Genomic DNA, 20,093 nt, shown 5'->3' on the forward strand with positions numbered 1-20,093 from the left:
AATGGAACAAAAAGAACAGGCATTTGAGTCCTCATTAAAGAGAAGATTAATTGATAGAATTTTGATAGATTTTTAATTTTTCTATTTTTTTATTATTATTATTATTATTAAACCAAATCGGATAAAAAAATTTTCCAAACTATATGAATGATGATGTAATTAAGTAAGATAATCTTTTGCAGACTAGTTTGTGAGAAGTTCTCAGAACTAACATCTGGTAATCCAACCCTTGCCAAACGAAAGGTGCTTGCAGGTATTGTCATGACAAATGAAAATGACTTGGAAGATATGAAGGTCTGTACTGAATATTAGCTGTATTTATTTTTAATGTTAAAGATGCAGTATATAAATCTAGGACATAGAAACCTTATATTGTTTGATAAAGGGGCTCTGCCAGCAATTGGATCCCATCATTAAAATTATAATTTTAGCATATCTTCAGAATCACAGAAATATCATATTTTATCATAGAAAATTTTTCATAGCTACTAGGGTGTGATGTCAGTCTCTATTGTGGTGATTGTACATGTTTTAGATTGATGGTCTTTATTATGTAGATTTATTATGCTCTTCTCTCTTCCTTGATATTGGATGTAATCTTGTATATGTAGGTAAGGATTAAACATTTGCTTAACAAATTGTATTTAAAATCTAACAATGTAACTATTTTCTAGCTTTTATTTCTTACTTGACAGTGCTCATTCTAGTAGAACTAATAGATTCCTTTATTGAATTAATATCATATTATTGTTTTGATCCCAGTAGTCTTGGTAAATTAATCATTAGTACAATTATCATGCAGGTTATCGGTGTGGCAACAGGAACAAAGTGCATCAATGGCGAACATCTCAGTCTTCAGGGACAGTGCATTAATGACTGTCATGCTGAGATCATGGCACGTAGGTGTCTCCTCCACTTCCTGTACAGTCAACTGGAGAAAATGGTGCAGTGGAGAAAGAATGGTAAGTTGTTATTTCCATTTATGCATATACCAAGCACTTTTCAGAAGTAAATCCACCATTCTCTCTCTCTCTCTCTCTCTCTCTCTCTCTCTCTCTCTCTCTCTCTCTCTCTCTCTCTCTCTCTCTCTCTCTCTCTCTCTCTCTCTCTCTCTCTCTCTGTAAGTTTTTGTCTTGTTACTTTTTCCACTTCACTTAGGAAACATTTAGAACTGAAATGTAATGCTCACTTACCATGATTAGTGTCGACCGGGGAAAATCGGACCGTCCGACGAACCGGTACAATTCGGACCACCTCATTCTTGAGTATTTCACGATAGAAAGTAACTATTTTCACATTTCTTGTGCAGGTTTGATAAAAAAAAATTGATACAGGAAAGAAATTACAATTATATGACTAAAAGCACTGAATCGTAGCCAAAACTTTTAGGACCGCCGTAGTACAGTGGAACCATGCGTGCTTTGGGATCCGAGGTGTCTCCAAGCGCACGGGTTTGAATCCTGTCCACGGTCTGAGTACAGGTTGGGCTTCCTCACTCAGGGCAACGGTTTCCTAGCGGGTTGGCTTTGAGATAGGAGGTACCCTAAAAAGTATACCCTTTAGCCTAGAAATTCCTGTGAAAAGCCCACATGGTATAAGAAAAAAAAAAAGTGTGGCAAAGTTTGTTTATCAAATCAGTGGTTTCGGCGAACTTTGTTGTGGCAGTCAGACGCGGCTATCTATCCTCTTCCAAATTGATGATTATAGAGTGTTTTACCTCTACTTTAACATGATTTCATCAGCAATACTTTATTTAGCTTCGTTTTCTCACAATTAACGCTCACTTTTTGGTTCAATTTATCCCTGTAAGGAAAATGCGGCCGGGGGGAATCGAACCGGTAGTTTTTAGTGCGCAATTGTTTATATTTTGAGAATATGCATTAATATTTTGCCCTGTGCCATCTTTGGCTTATAAAGGGGATTGCTTAGACTCATTATATACCCAAATGATTATTAGGATAATTAGGGTAATTTAGGGAAATTTTTAATGAAGACTATAAGCCTATAAAGGACTTCAAAAAGCTAGGAATTGTCTGCTCACACTCTCTCTACAGGCTAGCGAGCTCTATAATCTATAGAAAAATGAATGTGGAAACCAATGAGCAGTATTTTTATACAAAAAATCAGCTCCCTGTTGCTCGCTAGCCTGCAGAGTGGGAAGGAAAATTAACATGACCAGTCTTTTGACACCCTGAGCCTATACCCTGTTTTTACTCAGCTGATCCTCTTTTGTCTGCTAGGAGTGCCCATTAGTAATATATATGCATATAATCTGGTTATTATATGCTTATGTATCACTTCATAGGGACCTTATAAAAGTACCTTTCACATTCAGAATAAATAATCTTCTTACTGAATACAATAACTTCAAGTGTTACACCAAAACATTGGCTAAAGTAGCCAAGTAAATGAGTAGGCTATGTAGTCTATGAGTAACAGTTTTTTGTTCTACACTGTTTCTTGCCATTGATTTTGTTATTTTGAATGTGAAAGGCTCAATGTTTATGAAATAAAACTTTTTTTTTTTTTGAGGAATTATATCCATTTATATATATATATATATATATATATATATATATATATATATATATATATATATATATATATATATATTTTTTTTTTTTTTTTTTTTTTTTGCATTTATAAAGGGTGGTTCAAATTACCCCATGGGTGGTTCAGTTTACCCCGGTGGGGGGTTCACATTACCCCATTTTTTTTTATAACTGAACCACACATTACTTCAAAGCTGAAGAATCTGCTATGAATGATTATTTTTTTAGTTTTTTTGTTAGTGATTTAAAGGCAATAACTTGCTTATGTTTTCATAAAATTTTTGTAAGTTTATCTTAATAAATGTGGGAACAGTATCAAAGTTTGTCAAAACCTGGTCCAAATTACCCGGTTGACACTATTACTTTATTTGCATTTATGACTTATTTTATATGATTATTTTCAGGAGGACTCTTGAACACAATCTTTGAAGAGCTTGAAGATCAGAAAGGGTTTAGAATACAACCACAATACAAGTTTCACCTTTACATCAACACTGCCCCATGTGGTGATGCAAGAATTTTTGCTCCACATGAAGAGGAAGCTGACCGCACAGACAGGCATCCTAATAGGCAGAGTCGTGGGTTATTGCGAACCAAAATAGAGTCAGGAGAAGGAACAATTCCAATTAAGGTAAGAACCTAAGTTAGTTCTCTATCTTCAAGCAGAGTTACTTTCAACAGTTACTGATTCTCTTGATTGTTTGTGGTTATTCTAAAATTTGCATCGAGTGTAGTTAAATTACAGAAGTTGAAAATCCTTTCACTCTGTGATTAATAGCTCTAAAATTTGAAGCTGAATTCCACATAGAAATGAGCTCTTCTCATGCCCTATTTCCTTGTAGTAACTTTTAAGTAATAGATGTGGATAGTATAGACATCATGGTTATTTGAAGAGAGTGGGTTCCGTCTTTTTACACAGTGCAATTTGAGAACGTATACTGGCTCTCATCCTTCATCTTATCATTGCACATATTCCTTTCAGATAATTTATGCCCTTAGTATCAATTTTGATTTGTGGCCTTTTCTACATCTAGGTCTTTGATCCATACATCAATGTTGGCAAGAAAATGATGTTCTTTTAGAAGTTCTCCAACAAGCTAGTTTTGCTTGTCTGGACTCAATAGCAATATCTGCTTCCAGAACATGAAACCATATTATAAATGCTACCATTTTATTAACCAGGAATGTCATATGCAAGTCTCACACCTGTCCTATGCCTGATTTGCTCTACCACATTTACTCTCACCTTCCTTGTTTCATTTTTACTGTATTTTACAGGCTGGAGCAGATAACATCCAGACCTGGGATGGAGTGCTGCAAGGGGAACGCCTTCGCACAATGTCCTGTTCAGACAAGATAGCCAAATGGAATGTCGTTGGTCTGCAAGGGGCACTCCTGTCACACTTCCTTCAACCTGTCTACCTTGAATCTATTGTTTTAGGTTCATTATTTAGTGCTATTCACATGTATAGGTGTGTGCTTTTAATTTTTTTTTTTGTATTTTCCCTGAAAGTTACTGATTATGATATGATCACACTCATTCTATGATTGATCTAGTGATAAAGTGCTCAGTTTGTTCCCTTTATGTTTGTGAGTCTTCACCATCATATCAGCTGATTATATAAGAGATAGTTATTCTTCTCCCTAGTATTTTTATGAAGCCTAACTATTCAGATTGTTTAGTCAGTTTCTTATTTTATAACTTTTTTACTTTTATGATACTAATGTGCTCCAAGTGGGCTACCCACTTTGTATGTATTCATAAAAGATCTTGGTAATGACCTCTCCCATATTCTTGTAAGTGCCCAAGAGCTAGAATGGTCTTAGGAAATGCTTGATGCTATAGGTTTTTTTTTTTTTTTTTACATTACAAGGGCACTGGCCAAGGGCAAACAAAGTGTTGGAAAAAAAAAAATCTTGCTGGTTGCCAGGTATGTTAGATGACATGCATAGAGAGTATGTATGTATGTGTACATGCATATGTGCCTTACATAACTAACTTTCTTTGCAGAAACATTAGTCTGATAGATAGATAGATAGTATTCTTGGCATTTTCTTTACTTTTCATCTTTTAATTAATTTAGTTTGTGAAGATATTTTCATAGTTTTTCTTTATTTTATATTTCTTCTCTTATTTCTGTTATACATAATTAACAAATTTGTCTTGTTGCAGAGCTGTTTCTGGCAGAATAGAACAGACTGTCCAGGGGCTGCCATCTCCATTCAGATTAAATCAACCAAAGATGAACCAAGGGAGCTCGACGGAGTCTCGACAGCCCCAGAAAGCCCCCACTATATCCGTTAATTGGGATTGTGGTAAGTGATTTCATTATAAATGGATTTTATTTTATCCAGATAAGTGTTTATCTTGAAACTGAATTTAGGGATGATTTTATGATAAAAATGACATTGCTTAACTTTCATATTTATGTATTAAACTTTTTTTTTTTTTTTTTTTTTTTTTTAGGGTTACTTTTGTTACATGTTGCGTTTGACAGATCGGCCTAACCTAGCGATAACAGTTTCGTCATACACTCAAGAATATTTTTTATAGCTAATCAGTCAGAAATCATCATAACTGACATCCTTGATATGGCTGTGGTAGGAAGGACAGGGTTTTGGACACAATTTGGCCGAGTTGGAAGAGTATTGCTATTGTATTTCCCACATTTTGTGAAAGATAATTTAAAGAGATTGAGTAAGAGGACTAGGAATCCCCTCCTCTGCATTTCTGTTCCTGTGAGGAGACATTGCCTTCCCTTAGCCATGATTTTTAAAGGGAAACTGGAAATAGTCTGTAGGATACAAAATATAAGTGTATAGGAGACAAAATATATCTTTATTATCATTATTGTTGTTATTATTTTTCGGACGTTCTCTTATCTGTTTCTGTGTTCCGGTATCAAATACTTGATTATTTTTTCTTTGTACATGTCAATATTTAAAGAAAAACATAGAGAGCCCTTTAGTTGTGTTTGATATAACTTTTGTCACAAGAAATTATATTGCAAAAGAATTTTGCTTAGATCATGCTTGCTGTAATTTAATTTACAAATGAAAATTATGCTTCATTTTGCTTACTTGTTTAAAATGTTTTTCCAGAGGGAGAAAGTTTAGAAGTTCTCAATGCCATGACTGGTCGTCAGGAAGGGGAAAATTACTCAAGACTGTGTAAAAGGAACCTATTGACAAGATTCTGTGAATTGTTAGATCATCTACCAACTGTAACAGAGGTGGATGCAGGAGCAGTCAAGTGTCTTTCATATGGTGAAATTAAGGCATTGGCTGCAGACTACCAAGTAAGTAATTTATATGTCTCTCTCTCTCTCTCTCTCTCTCTCTCTCTCTCTCTCTCTCTCTCTCTCTCTCTCTCTCTCTCTCTCTCTCTCTCTCTCTCTCTCTCTCTCTCTCTCTCTCTCTCTCTAAATGGTAATTTAGTGACCTTGTTGATCAAGCCCTGAGTTAAGAAATATTTCATTATTTTTACTGTTGGATTTTGTTGTGCCTTGTCGTACTTACATGTGTACAGTGTAAAATAAGTTACCAGATTGTGGCTCAATTTATCATATTGTCAATTTGCAAATATATTGTTGAAGATCATTGTGCATTTGGAAAGAATTTAAATACTGTTTGTGCTCATATTAACAGCATGCTATTTTATTTATTATTTTAACTTTAAATTGGTTAAGAGAAAATGTTTCTTTCAGACAAGTAAGAGGGCAGTTGAAACAGCCTTTGCTCGTGCTGGCCTTGGACAGTGGATTAGCAAACCAATGGAAGAAGATAGTTTCTATATGTAAGTTGTGCTGTTTCAAAAATATTCCTCTTCTTTCTCTATGTAGCAGCAGCTGTTCCATTTATAGGAAAACTATGCTAGTGTTCCCTGATATATCAGTATTTGATGCATTTTTAAGGAATCGTTCCACTCTGCTTTCTCTTATTTACAATTTTCAGCTGATATTTGCATATTTCACTGTTACAGTAGTAGGAGATATATGCTACACTGATTGTCCTGTATTTTCTTCAGATTTTTATTTAAAAAATTTATTGTTGCAGATGATACTAAGACAACAGCGTCTACTTTTCATTTTCACTTGGAGGTGCTGAATGATGCTCCACCTGAATAAGGTACATAGGTTTCAGTGTTCCTTTTCTTTGTAGTTGTCACTTTGTGTGACTTCAGAATTTGAGCACCTGTGTTGTGGTAATGTGTGATAAGTTTTCATTTTGATTTTCTACTGCATATTTAATACAGAGGTTGTCAGTTTTCATTTATATAGAAATGGTAATATTTTTTTAATGATGAATAGTACAGTATTTGCAGTAAACACGATATACTTGTTATTACTTGTAAGAATAATTTACCTGTATTTTAAATCTTGTTTGCACCTTCTTGTGGTTTTTGGTTTCATTGAAACATGACATTTGGTGTAGTATTTATTATCTTCGTTAATCCTTTGATTTAGAAAAGAGTGTTTTTCTCAAATATTTACAAAATTAAACAACTACTTGATAGAGTTCACAATGAATAAATCAAATTGTGGTGAAGATTTATGAGTGCAAATCACATAGTACATAAAATGTTCTGTTGAACAGACCTGTATTAATTATTCCAGTAAAATGATAGGGTGTAGATCTGAGATCTCAAGATGCATTCAAGACATCTCAAAGGTTTAAGAATACCATGGAATTCAAGTACTCAAAGATTTAAGAATTACCATGGAATTCAAATACATATAATACTTTCATGGTTCATAAATACAGTGCATTTAAAATTATAAAATTATTAGTTTCATTTTTGTTAACTTAGGAGTTGTAAATGTATTGTTTTCCATGTTAAACATACACTGTCCAGTAAAACAGTACAACCCAAACCTCTCTTCACAAATTCCTGATATTACAATACATATAAGTTATCCATGGCAAGGCTCACACCATTTTGTTGGACCAAAGATTTAGTCAGTTCCCTCAACACTTGATTTAGTAATTGGAAGATGATGTGCAGAATGTCATTTCACCGAGTTCATTGCAAAATGAAAAATTGATTGTACTGCCACACATTTCTGACTTTAAGATTGTACATTTTATTATTTTATCACTGCGTGTTTACAAACCCTGTGATTAGTCAACATCAAAATCATGGCTTACCAGTAAGCCATTAAAAAAAAGTTTATTCTAAATTAAATTACATTTCTAAACATTAGTACTGTTTGCATCAGGGATAAAAATTTGCATTTTTATGCATGAAAACTGCCAGTTTATCTGAATCCTTTCTACCTTAATAAGTTTTAACAAAAGTAGTAAGGCAATATATATTTGAGAAAGAGGCAAGTAAAGAGCCTGATAATAGGATATTCAGATTACATACTTCAAAGATTTATAATATATGGTGTGATGTTGAAAATTTACTTGTTCAATTATATTTAGTTTCCTTCAAATATAAACCTTAAGAGAAATAATTATACAATGACAATGCAAGGTTAAGGTAAATGTAGGGAGGAAGATAAACAACCACTATGAAATTTGTATTGTATAATAGCAAACTGAAAAGTACCTGAGAGATTTAGCATGGCCTTTCTTTTTTCTTTCTTATTTCCTTTCTTTTCTGTTTCTCCCATCAAGTGCATAATATATTATACTTTATTAGTTGAAAGAAGGAAATTAATAACTTCATTAGAAAAAATTTTAAGTTATAAGATAGAGGAGATGGGTACTGGAAGGAATTAGTGTTAGTTGAGCTAGAATATCAGGTGCAGAGGGAGTTCAAGGAGAAAAATAAGGTGTGTGTACCATCTGTTATAGGTTTAATCCTTCATGGATATTTACTGTGAGATTGTCAGTGGAGCATGCCTACAATCTTAAAGCTTAAAACTTAAGATAATTCTTTTACTTTTACTCCCCCCCCCTTTATGAATCATCATTCTCGGCAGTGTGGTGCAGTCCACATGGATTGGAAAAAAAAATTTATCCTCTAAATGTAACTGTGTTCTGTCTCTTCTTAAAGGTTCACATTTTTCAAAGCAGCACATGTATGGCTTTAAGATGCTAATCTTTCAGACACAATATATTTTATTTTTTACTAGTCAACTTTTTTCTTTAACATCCCTTTCAAGGAAAAAAAAATTTCAATCTCTCTCTCTCTCTCTCTCTCTCTCTCTCTCTCTCTCTCTCTCTCTCTCTCTCTCTCTCTCTCTCTCTCTCTCTCTCTCTCTCTCTCTCTCAATGGGTAATTTGATTATCAGTTGAAAGTGAAATAAAACTTCATTTTAATGTATAATGGAATTAGTAAGTAATTAGGAAGAAACGTTACTTATCAGATGGTGGAGATTGTGAAACTCAACATTTTAGAATAATTTGGGGACTTTAGGTCAATGATGAGAATAAGATGACTAGAAGCACTTGCAGGAAAATGATTCTTGGAAAAGAAAGTCAGTGGTCATCATAAGATTCAAAAGAAGACATTTTAGAGGACTAAGAAAGAGAGAGAGAGAGAGAGAGAATTTGTTGAGGGAATGGGTATTGTTTTTCCCTCTTGAGAGTTTAAAGAATAGTGTATGGTATTAAGCACAAAGTAGTGACTTACTGCTTCCTTTCCTTATTGATACTTCTGTTTTTACAGCCTGGTTGTGTGCCAAAATAGATCTATCTCCTTTTTAAATCAATAAGAGTAATACAATTAGCAGATGTTTTGCAAAAAACAAAAAAAATGCAAAGCTGTATTGAAAAAATAAGCAAAAAATATGCAATCCTGAATAGGATATAGTATCACAGTGAAATTGAATCTGCAAGTGCATCTGGCATTGCAACAAAAAAAAAAAAACTATTACCTGTTCTTGATATGTCATCAAGAATGGTGGTGGTAAATAGTAAACAATAGGGATGAAAATTTAATGAAAGACAAGTATATAGACAATATATAAACATGGTATTGTAATTGGCAGTCTACCTGACCTCTGTGGATAGCATGTAACAGTAACAGTTAGATCACTTCCATCATGTGTCACCAATACTTAATTTCTTGTCAGGTCGTGGTGCTTCATCTGCTCTTCTTATTTTACTTGTATGTTCCATCCCTGCATAGTCTTATTTCTCTCTCTCTCTCTCTCTCTCTCTCTCTCTCTCTCTCTCTCTCTCTCTCTCTCTCTCTCTCTCTCTCTCTCTCTCTCTCTCTCTCTCTCTCTCTCTCTCTCTCTCTCTCTCTCTCTCTCTCTCTCTCTCTCTCTCTCTCTCTCTCTCCTGGAAACATCATATCTCTTGAATGTTTCTTTTCATCTAAGCATTTGCTACCGCTTCTTAATTTGCTATGATATTGTTGCTCCTTCCTAATGCTGAATTTTCTTTTAATTTAATATATAACAGCATTTCCATGAGCATAATTAGTCATTGATAGGGAAGTAGAGAGAGAAATGATTACCAACAGGTATCTAGCCAGCAGTCAATAAATGTTATATGAGAGGAAGAAATTGGTATGATAGTGAGGACAGGAGAGTTGTTAGGTGTCATAATTGTGAATAGAAGCATCCTCACCATGATAGTTGTGTAAAGCATTGTCATTTGGAATTAAAATCTTGAAGCAACTTTCATTGTTTGGTAAAAGAAGGATGAATGTTCAAATATCATTACCTCAATCCAATTTCATTGACAATTCAAGGTAGCAAAGAAGAGTACTGTAGAAGGTGAGTTGGATTTGTTTAATAGAGAAGCCAAATGGAGTAAAAGAGATTTGATTATTTTCTATAACATTATATTCTGAGAGAGGAGGAAAGGAGATAGAATTATGTCAACTTAGGTAAAGAGATTATTGAAAATTAAAAATAAGATATTTCAGTTTGTGTTATAATCCTTTAACTATTATTAAAGCATGTTTAATGAAGACTTTATTTGATGTGTACATATTGAAACAGCACCTACAATTTGTGCATCCTGTTTTATTAATGTCAAAAGTGTCAATAAGTTACTATAACTTGCAGAATTAAGTAACAACAAAGCATACATAAAAGTATAGATAGAACTTGGTAGTAAGAGTATATATTGCATCAGTCTACCTTTCAAGTTTGCATAAACTTGTTAAATTGTTTATCTTTACTGAAATTTTAAGTAATTCAATGCAAGATATAAGGATACAGCAGTAAGATAAAGCTGCCCTTGTACATATTGCCTTCATTCTCTTGAGAATGCCTCAGAACACATCATGCAGCTAATAAGTAACCTTGCATTTTTTTTTTTTTTTTTTTTTTTTTTTTTTGTGTGTGTGTGTGTGTAGAATTTTATCCCCTTGGGATTCAAACCCCGTACCATCACCTAGGCAAAGACAAACATGTTAATTTGAAATTTAAGGTTGCATTATCAATTATTCTTGCCTTAATAACAAGTATGCAGTACATGTAATATGTACTCTGTGGCCTTGTTTCAGGGTATGTGTTGGACAACTGTGATGCTGGATCTAATATACTAGTAAAAGAGAGTGATATAGTAGTGTAAGGCTGTTGGTTTGAGAATGTATTCAAGAACATGATTATCAGTGACATTTAGACATTTTAAATTTCCAAGCAAGATCAGATTGGTTTATGATGTGGCAAGTTACTTACATATGTTTATTATATCCAACCAAATTTAATTAGTACAAAAGTATGCAACACAAAAGCCAGTGAGTTATGTGTTTCTTGTACAGCTGGAAACAATTGATGCATAAAAGTTAGTTATTAGTATGGTTAAAAGAATTACAGGAATGTCTCTTATGCTACTCATTATCTGACTCAAGACCATGTCATAAAATTCAGATTCTCTTCAACATTTTCCTTTTTTTTTTATAGATATATCTCTCTTCCATCAGGAACATGCTGAAAATAAAATAAATAACAGTAATGCTATGAGTGCTTGAATATAATTTAGTTACTTTGATTTGGTAACTGATCATCAAGGGAGGTTATTGTAGAATATTATTTAGGAAAGCAAGGCACTGTTATATCACATGAGTGTAAAATAATGTTGCATTTAGCTGTGTACGTAAAATTGTACAGTTCACATTCGTCTAGTACATATGTAGAGTACTATCCAAATGCTTCACATAATTCTGACTGCAGGCAACAATGCAATACATTACTTACAAGCTTTCCAATATGATAGGAGAATTTCTGACTTAGGAAAGTCCAGAATCAGTATTTAGTGTTTTGTTACCATTGTCTTGAAGTGCAAGTCCTATTGTTGTCATAGTTCTTTGTGTATTTCTTAAAGTTTTGTCAGCCTTTTCTCTATTGTATATCAGTGATCTTAACCTTCACTGTAATCACTTACTATATTTACTTTTTATTCTACTCTTCAAAGTTAAACTCTTATATTGAATATGCATAAACTTAAAACATTCTAGAATGGCTAAATCTGCTGAAAAACAGTACATCTTATAATTGATTTAACAGAGATTCATTCATTTATTAGATAGGTAAAATGGATTGGAAGTGCCACTTTGATTTTTTAACTGCATATAATTATGCATTTAAACTTAAGTTACTTACTTTTTTATTTAGATATTATGAACATGAATAATCAAAATATTTCCATTTGATACATTTTTTTTTATCTGATATCTTTTTGCATGATAGATCTAGTAAATATTGATATTCCTTTTAATTCCAATAACCATCTTCATGTTGGAGCACATTTATTAATTTCAGTTTATTTATTTTTTGTTATTTTATGTATTTTTTCCTTTGCATTACTGGCATACAATATGCATATGAAATAGAATATAAAAAGTTGTTATTCTCATTTTAATAAAAATCCATCTAAGTTTCTCCTATATATAATTGCACACTAGGTACTTAGATACAAACACTATTCAAAACATTATTCACTGTAGACTCAATTTTTGCATCATAATCCATCATAAACAATGCATGCCAAGTGCCCTCAAAATATTGCTTCTGAATTTATGCAGAAGTCACTCAATTCAACATGAATCCCTACTTTGAACTGCTTGAAACTGCTTGACACACTACACATACTCCTGAGTCACTAGAGAGAGTCACAAGCTGCACAGCAAATTCAAATATGTCAGCATGATGAGAAATTTCACGTCAGTCATAATTTTGCTCACTTCACATCTAATTCTATAAAAAAAAAATTTGCATCCTATTTACTTTGTGTGTGTGTATATATATATATATATATATATATATATATATATATATATATATATATATATATATATATATATATATATAATCAACATTGCAAGATATATGCTATAGATAGAAATTAAATTATTTTACATAAAGTAGCATATCAGCATACCCCACCAATTGTATAAATTAGTTGATATAGTTAAGACACTTGCCTTCTATTGATCATGTAATCTATTAACATACTGAATCTTTAATTCACTGAGGTATTTCCTGTGTCACAAGAAGTAACTCATTGCAAAGTTTATAGTAATTTAAATAAGATTAGTTACTTTTTTGCTATAATCTGTCACAAAGAAAAACACATCAATTATTTATTTAGCAAAATAGATCCCATGTGAATTAAGTGACAAAGTTCCATGTTTTGCAGTTTCAGTGAAAAATAGAAATAACACATGAAAAGATTTAATAGTTCCATCCCTCTTCACATATCCAGGTGATTATACACACACACACACACACACACACACACACACACACACACACACACACACACACACACACACACACACACACACACAGTTTGGAACAGTTTGAGTGAAGAAGTGATGTCAGCAACGAGTGTGCATAGTTTTAAAGAAAAATTGGATAAGTGTAGATATGGAGACGGGGCCACACTAGCATAAAACCCAGGCCCTGTAAAACTACGACTAGGTAAATACGTACACACACACGCACACGCACACACACACACACACACACACACACACACACACACACACACACACACACACACACACACACATATTGTAATGGTGTCCGGTAATGATGTGGGACATTACATCATCATGGTAGCTCTTTTACTCCAGCCTCTCCTTCAACAGTACAAACATGGATATGGTGCAACTTTTTTATCCATTTAGTTCAGGCTTACCTTTCTGTAGAATACATCAGATATTTATTTTATAACATACACAAATTAAGAATATATGATCACATAATGCTAATCATGTTTTTCAAGTCTGGGATTCTCATGGAAGGGAAATCTGGAGCCACAAAGCCCAGAACATTTCCATTTCATAAGCACGTACAAAATTAATTTTAAAGCTGTATATTATTAGGTACTCATAGTGAGTTGTATAAGGCATAACAATATTAGCTTTAGTAAGTAATAATATCCTGCACATTATTTATTAATTTATTTTTATTATTTTATGTGGTTATTTTTTCAGATACGTAGATTTACATATCCATCTTATTTCTTTGACTTTGTTGCTTTAAATTGTATGTTAAATTCTTTGAAATTGAACATTATTTTGAGCAGCATAATTTCATGCTCCTATATTCTGGTGATGGAGGGAGAAATGATAAGTGAAGATGAGAAAAGGGATGTAAAAAATCATTTATTCTTATCATTGTTATTATTATTCTTATTTATTTTCTTTATTTTCAGTAGTAAGTCATAAGATAAATACCATAGTCACTTGTTTCTATAATGAACTTTATATGATATGGAACTAAGTTAAAGATGTTTTATTGATTGATTATATTTTCATCATTACTATTATTTGTTATTTATATATTCTTTAATAACACACTACAGTATAGGTTGCATAGGTTCATAAAGGTGTCATGTGTATGGCGAGGTATTGTGTGATATTTCTAAGCAATGGGGGGATGCAGCAGGATATGTGCAATGTATAGTGAAAATTTTACTAAATTGCACTATGGTCGTCTTCATAGGATGAGGAAAAATTTAAGCTTATAGATATCCATTCTAAGTAGCCAAGTAAAAACCAGCAGAGAAGTGGCTAAGGCACCTTGTGGTAACACATTATAGTTTACTATACATATTTTTCTTGGTTATCTTTGAAAGAGCATGTTAAGTAATCAATAATTATTAGTGTATTTTATGGATCATATAGTCATATATTGGAAAAGGAAGTTAGACATCTTGATTAACCAAGTATTTTTTTCTCCACTGATAGTAACATTATTATAGGAACAATTATAGGATGAAGTACAAGAATAAGGAATAAAAAGTTTTAATATGAACTAAGCCAAAAAGCCTTTTATCATCATCAGAACATGCGTAGATAGTCACAATGACAACATATTTTGCATTCAAGGATCCTTTCCATTTTCGTAGACAATAATTGATTCAGGGATACTTTACTATTACATGGAAAGTAGGCAATGTGTAGTTTTTTCATCTTTGAGATGGGTTGTATCAGACAATGAAGAAAATTTCTATTTTATGGATCATATAGTAAAACACTGAGATTCGTTGTGAAATTTAGCTTTAGTTGACATAGTAAGGTGAAAATACACAAACAGTTTTATGAATAGAAAATAGTGACATCAACTCCTCTCATATTATGGTGTAATTTTTTATTCATATATTTAATTGATGTTACTTTTTATTAATTGAATTTTCATTCATTTACTTTACTTTTAATTAATTAATTTATTTTTTGCATCTACTTATAATTGTAGTTGCATGTATGGACATGTCTGAATTTTATGTGCTATTGTCATAAGCTTTTGTGTGTGTGTGTGTGTGTGTGTGTGTGTGTGTGTGTGTGTGTGTGTGTGTGTGTGTGTGTGTCTTTTTCTCTCAGCATACATGAATGTAATTGTACAGTTCACACCCATAAGTGTATATATGTGAAGCAGTGTTCATGTGTGTGTGTGTGTGTGTATGTGTGTGTTTGTGTTTGTAAGTATGAATTTGTGTTTAACTGCATGTGCATACATCAGTATGTTAAGTGTCAATTGAAGGAACTATAATATCTTCCAAGTTTGCAACTTATCTGTACTTAAAAAATTCTTTCTTAACTTCTTCATTCCTTTCATCTTCCTGTCTGTATTCTTTTCATATGTGGCATTCCTTGTACTCTTATTCTTTGTTTTAGAACTAAAGGAAACAAGCTAGAGGCTGTATTGGAGACAACCTAATTTTTATATTTTTTATATGGTTCTGCTGTTATGATTTTGTCATGCATCATACTCTTACTTTTTTCCTCCCTTCTCTGCCATCATCATGGTGAAATTGTATGTGTGTGTGTGTGTGTGTGTGTGTGTGTCCACATGTTAAAAAGAGACAATAAAAGAAAAGGCAAGAGATCAGAGTATAAAATAGTGTTCCCTCCAAGGCAAGGCTCTTTATCAAGTACAGACACTCATAAGCATGCAGAAACTTTGTACAGTACCATGTTCCTATGGGTTGCTAAGTCAAGAACTGTATTTTTTCTTTTTTACTAGTTTATCATTATATCAAGGGGAAAATACTTATTAGTGCAGAAGGTATAAGACAATTTCAGTATGATTGATCAAGGTTGAGGAAAAGTACTTACTTGATACTTGAAAATAAGGAATTCTTCATAAATGAAAAGTAGATTGTACGGTTCTTGTGAGAGAAATGCAGTGCATTGTAAGTGTTAGATTGTGTTGTGTTATTGTTGAATTTTTGAATGATCAGATTTAGTATATTATAATAATATTGTACAATGGAAAGGTAAATGTACAAGGTGAACCAATGCAATATGAGGTCCTGCCCTGAGATCTGAGAATAAAAGACTTCACTGAGATGTCAAATACCTAAGATAAGTGAACATGGAATTTACCTTCAGAATTGTGCTAATGAATCTTATAATCTATTTTCTTGAATTTGTGATGATTGGCATCTTAGTGTTTTCATGTGCAAAATTGGAAAAAGAAATGCCATTGTCATGAACCCATATTTGTTCAAACGTTTTACAAAGGATTTTGATATAAAATTGTTGCATTAGTATTTCCATACTTCTGCATCTTGAACTACATGTTATTGTGGAGAATATTTATCACAGGACACACATGATATTTTTTGGATTAATGTTATTTCAGCTCCACACTTTTTAGATACATATCTATAGCCTCCCAATGTATGCTCTCAGGTATTCCAATAATACATTCTGTAAGGTGTGGTGACACAGTTGTTGTTTGCAACAGATTAGGACTACAATTCATATTTGTGCATCTTTATGACTTTGAAAGACAACCAGATATAAAAGTGTGATCTCTTAGAACATTTAACCATGCCAGAAATGCTATTAGGTTATATGAATGAAATGATTATGACTTGAAGCAAAAGAAAGATAAACAAAGAGGGACAAAAATGTATATTTTGTTTGATATTGAATTTCACATAGGAGTTCAGGAAATGAAAAGTCAACTGTTGATATAGGATACTGAAGTTACGTATATTATAATACTTAAAATTAAATTATATTCTGGAGTTCCAGACTGGCATAGTTAAAAGCAGTAATCAAGATCATGCTATATAACCAGGATATTATTCAATTATTCATGTGTTGTTTATCACACTTGCCATACATCCTGCAAATTGATTGTTAATTTTGTTTTTGTAGATCTAAAATTATATCTAGTGACTTGCTCTTTTTGCAGTGACCAACTTGCAAATAATGTCTTGCTGCAAAGTGACATTCATTTATGTCTTTTTGTATATCATAGATGATAATATTATTATCATTATTATTATTATTATTATTATTATTATTATTATTATTATTTTGTTATTACCATCTGAAAGAGAAAGTTGTAATCATTCAGTACCATCTCAATTTGATTTTTATTTATTTACTTGTTTATATATATATATATATATATATATATATATATATATATATATATATATATATATATATATATATATATATATTTATTTATTATATATATATATATATATATATATAATACTAGAGGCAGCCATTACAGCAATATGGTTGACCTTTCAGTTGTTGCGAGTATTACAGAAAATTGTTGTGGCTTTGTACTTCCTTTGAATTTGCATGTACATTATTTATTTATCTTTGTATTTTAGTTTTTTTTTATTGGGGGTGGAAAAATAAATCAAATTATTATATTTAATCTGCCTCTGCTCTGGACTCTTTCTTCTTCCATCACCATTTCATTTCACTCTATAAATGGTAACTGACCTGACAAGCCTGGATGTAGACTTGACCTGGCAGCTGTCTCTGCAGAGAGACAACCTTTTATTCTTTCTTTTTTTCTTGTTTGTTTTCTTGTTTGCACTGATTAAGGCCATGAAGTGTGGCCCAATGTTTAAATTAACTTTAGAAGCTCAAACAAGGTAATTCCATGTTCTGATTAAGGTTCCTTGAAATATATATGATATATATTGGCAGCCGTCATTGGTGTAGATTTACTCTTATTACTGTGGGAGGGGGGATGACCTTCCAAATAAATAGAAGTAGTATTTATGTTTAAACTACATAGGAGGGATGAACAAGGAAATGTTGGTAAAGTTTATTATTCATAGAAACATAATATTATATGACTAAAAAATTTTCCTCAGTGTGAGAACCTCTTCATTATGAAACTTCTTATGTTATCAGAATATTTCAAGTTTATCATATAATTCATATAAGAATAACTTTAATTCAGTTAAAATCAACATTAACATGTTAAGAATGCATCTCCTTTTGCTATGATATAAATTTTGTTGGCAGTTTGTACATTTCATCATTATCCAGCACATTCTTGTGAATATAACACATCATAATGCAGATCTTGTCTAGATTAATGTACTAAAACTCACCAATTTTTTTTTTTTTTTTTTTTTTTCTAATGCAATCTACCTTAAACAATGTTTCCCTTCACACAGACAGTTTGGTATAAGACAAACAAGAGAAAATTTAATTACTACATACATGCAGAACATTCTTGTACTGTATATAATGTACAATTTACCTGTTATACCCTTTTCTGATGATAAACCACTCGGTTATCACAGGAATGGATGCGTAGGACATTCCTCCCTCCCACCACTCACCACTCCATGTCCTCTCAGGATCTACGCCCATGACAGCCCTGCATAATTTATGTACTTTACTCAATGTGCCAAAGCTATTATACTTTGTGTTGAAGATTTGCATTGTTGTCAATAGAAGTGTATAAGAACATCTTGTTATCATTATCCTAGATACTTCAGTTGTTTCGTAAGTAGAGTTATTGATGCAGATAAAATCTTGCTTCAAAATCAGAATTATTTTTGCCATCTAATATTATTATTATTATTATTATTATTATTATTATTATTATTATTATTATCTATTATTAATGTTTATTTTTTTATTCATATTGTTACTACTACTACTACTACTACTACTACGACTACGACTACTACTACTACTACTACTACTACTACTACTACTACTACTACTACTACTACTACCACCACTATTACTACTACTACTACTACTACTAGTACTACCACAACAAGTATTTGTAATCTTGTGTTGCGTTTCTTCCATGAATCTTCTGAAGGAGTCACACACACAAAAATAAATAAATAAATAATAATAATAATAATGTAGATCTTACAACGTAAACTTATCTTAATATTTCTTCCTCCATTCTTACAGTAACCATGCAACATTTCCTCTTAAGATAAGTAAAGTAACTTATAAAGAGTTATCTGTTACCAGTTCTTATGTAGTAATTGCTAAAATATTATCAGAGGAAGAGAAAACACGAACTAAAGAATGAAAGTTTAACTTATAGATAGTAATCATAGTAATAACTCGTGACGTGCAGCAGTCGCGTAACAGGAAGGAGTAAAGAGGAAAGGATCAGTAAGAGTAAAGACTGGTTCAGTCTAGGCCCTAGGGTGACCAGACGTCCCCGGTTTCCGGGGACAGTCCCCGATTTCAGTGACCTGTCCCCGGAAATGTCCCCGGTTTTCTGTAACTGAAAGATCACTTGATGCGTTAAAAAAAACTATTCCCTTTGATAATGATAATTATGTCCTTTTATCATTACTCTTTTAGAATGTCAATAATAAGGAGAAGGCCTTAGTTTCCGTGAAGACGGTGAAGTGTATGGCGGACACATTTTAACAGCTAATGGGTGTTCATGATCTCAGATATTTCATCAGGTAGAGATTTTTTTTTATCTTTGCAACTTTGGTAAATAAGGCGAGAGAAACTTTTGATTGCTGGTTTAGAAATGTGTCCCCGTTTTAGTTTTCCAGTACAAAAACACTACATGTGTTTACCTCCCTGAACTGAAAATGTCCCCGGAATTTGTCTCAGAAATCTGGTCACCCTATGGTTCACACGTAATAATATGCAGCTGGAATTAGCAATCGCTAAAGTTTTCGATTGGATATCGGTGCCTAGCGGATGGAGAAACCAGCCGCAAAACAAGAACATGTTTTGTCCAAGGAATATACATAAAATTATAAACCTTGGTTTTGTCCAGCGGCTAGCGGCTTTGTATACATTGGGGCGCCACGGAAGGTTTGAACATGTGGGTGCTTAGAGGCAGCGGCCAGTAAGGAAGATGTTGGAGCTAGTGAGAAAGAAATAGTATGTCTGACCCGAAAAAAAATATTAGTATA

General features: G+C 32.5%; 1 protein-coding gene across 7 annotated transcripts in view; it reads left to right on the forward strand.

The window, feature by feature from the left end:
- Window positions 1–18,652, forward strand: part of LOC123517823 (double-stranded RNA-specific editase 1-like) — a 106,424-nt gene extending 87,772 nt beyond the window's left edge. For 4 of the 7 annotated variants that reach the window (XM_045278342.1, XM_045278341.1, XM_045278344.1 and 1 more), the window contains 8 exons: window positions 183–294; window positions 803–962; window positions 2,957–3,183; window positions 3,831–4,024; window positions 4,726–4,868; window positions 5,655–5,851; window positions 6,260–6,348; window positions 6,609–10,379. In XM_045278342.1, the coding sequence (XP_045134277.1) occupies window positions 183–294; window positions 803–962; window positions 2,957–3,183; window positions 3,831–4,024; window positions 4,726–4,868; window positions 5,655–5,851; window positions 6,260–6,348; window positions 6,609–6,612 (1,126 nt within the window). In that variant the 3' untranslated portion in view covers window positions 6,613–10,379. Of the gene's footprint in view, window positions 1–182; window positions 295–802; window positions 963–2,956; window positions 3,184–3,830; window positions 4,025–4,725; window positions 4,869–5,654; window positions 5,852–6,259; window positions 6,349–6,608; window positions 10,380–10,965; window positions 12,343–18,485 lie in introns of those variants that run through there. The other 3 variants (XR_006678605.1, XR_006678607.1, XR_006678606.1) reach the window with 2 other exon arrangements.
- Window positions 18,653–20,093: the final 1,441 nt, after the last annotated feature.

Source organism: Portunus trituberculatus, chromosome 42 (genome assembly GCF_017591435.1).
Source record: "Portunus trituberculatus isolate SZX2019 chromosome 42, ASM1759143v1, whole genome shotgun sequence".
Lineage (NCBI taxonomy): Eukaryota > Metazoa > Arthropoda > Malacostraca > Decapoda > Portunidae > Portunus > Portunus trituberculatus.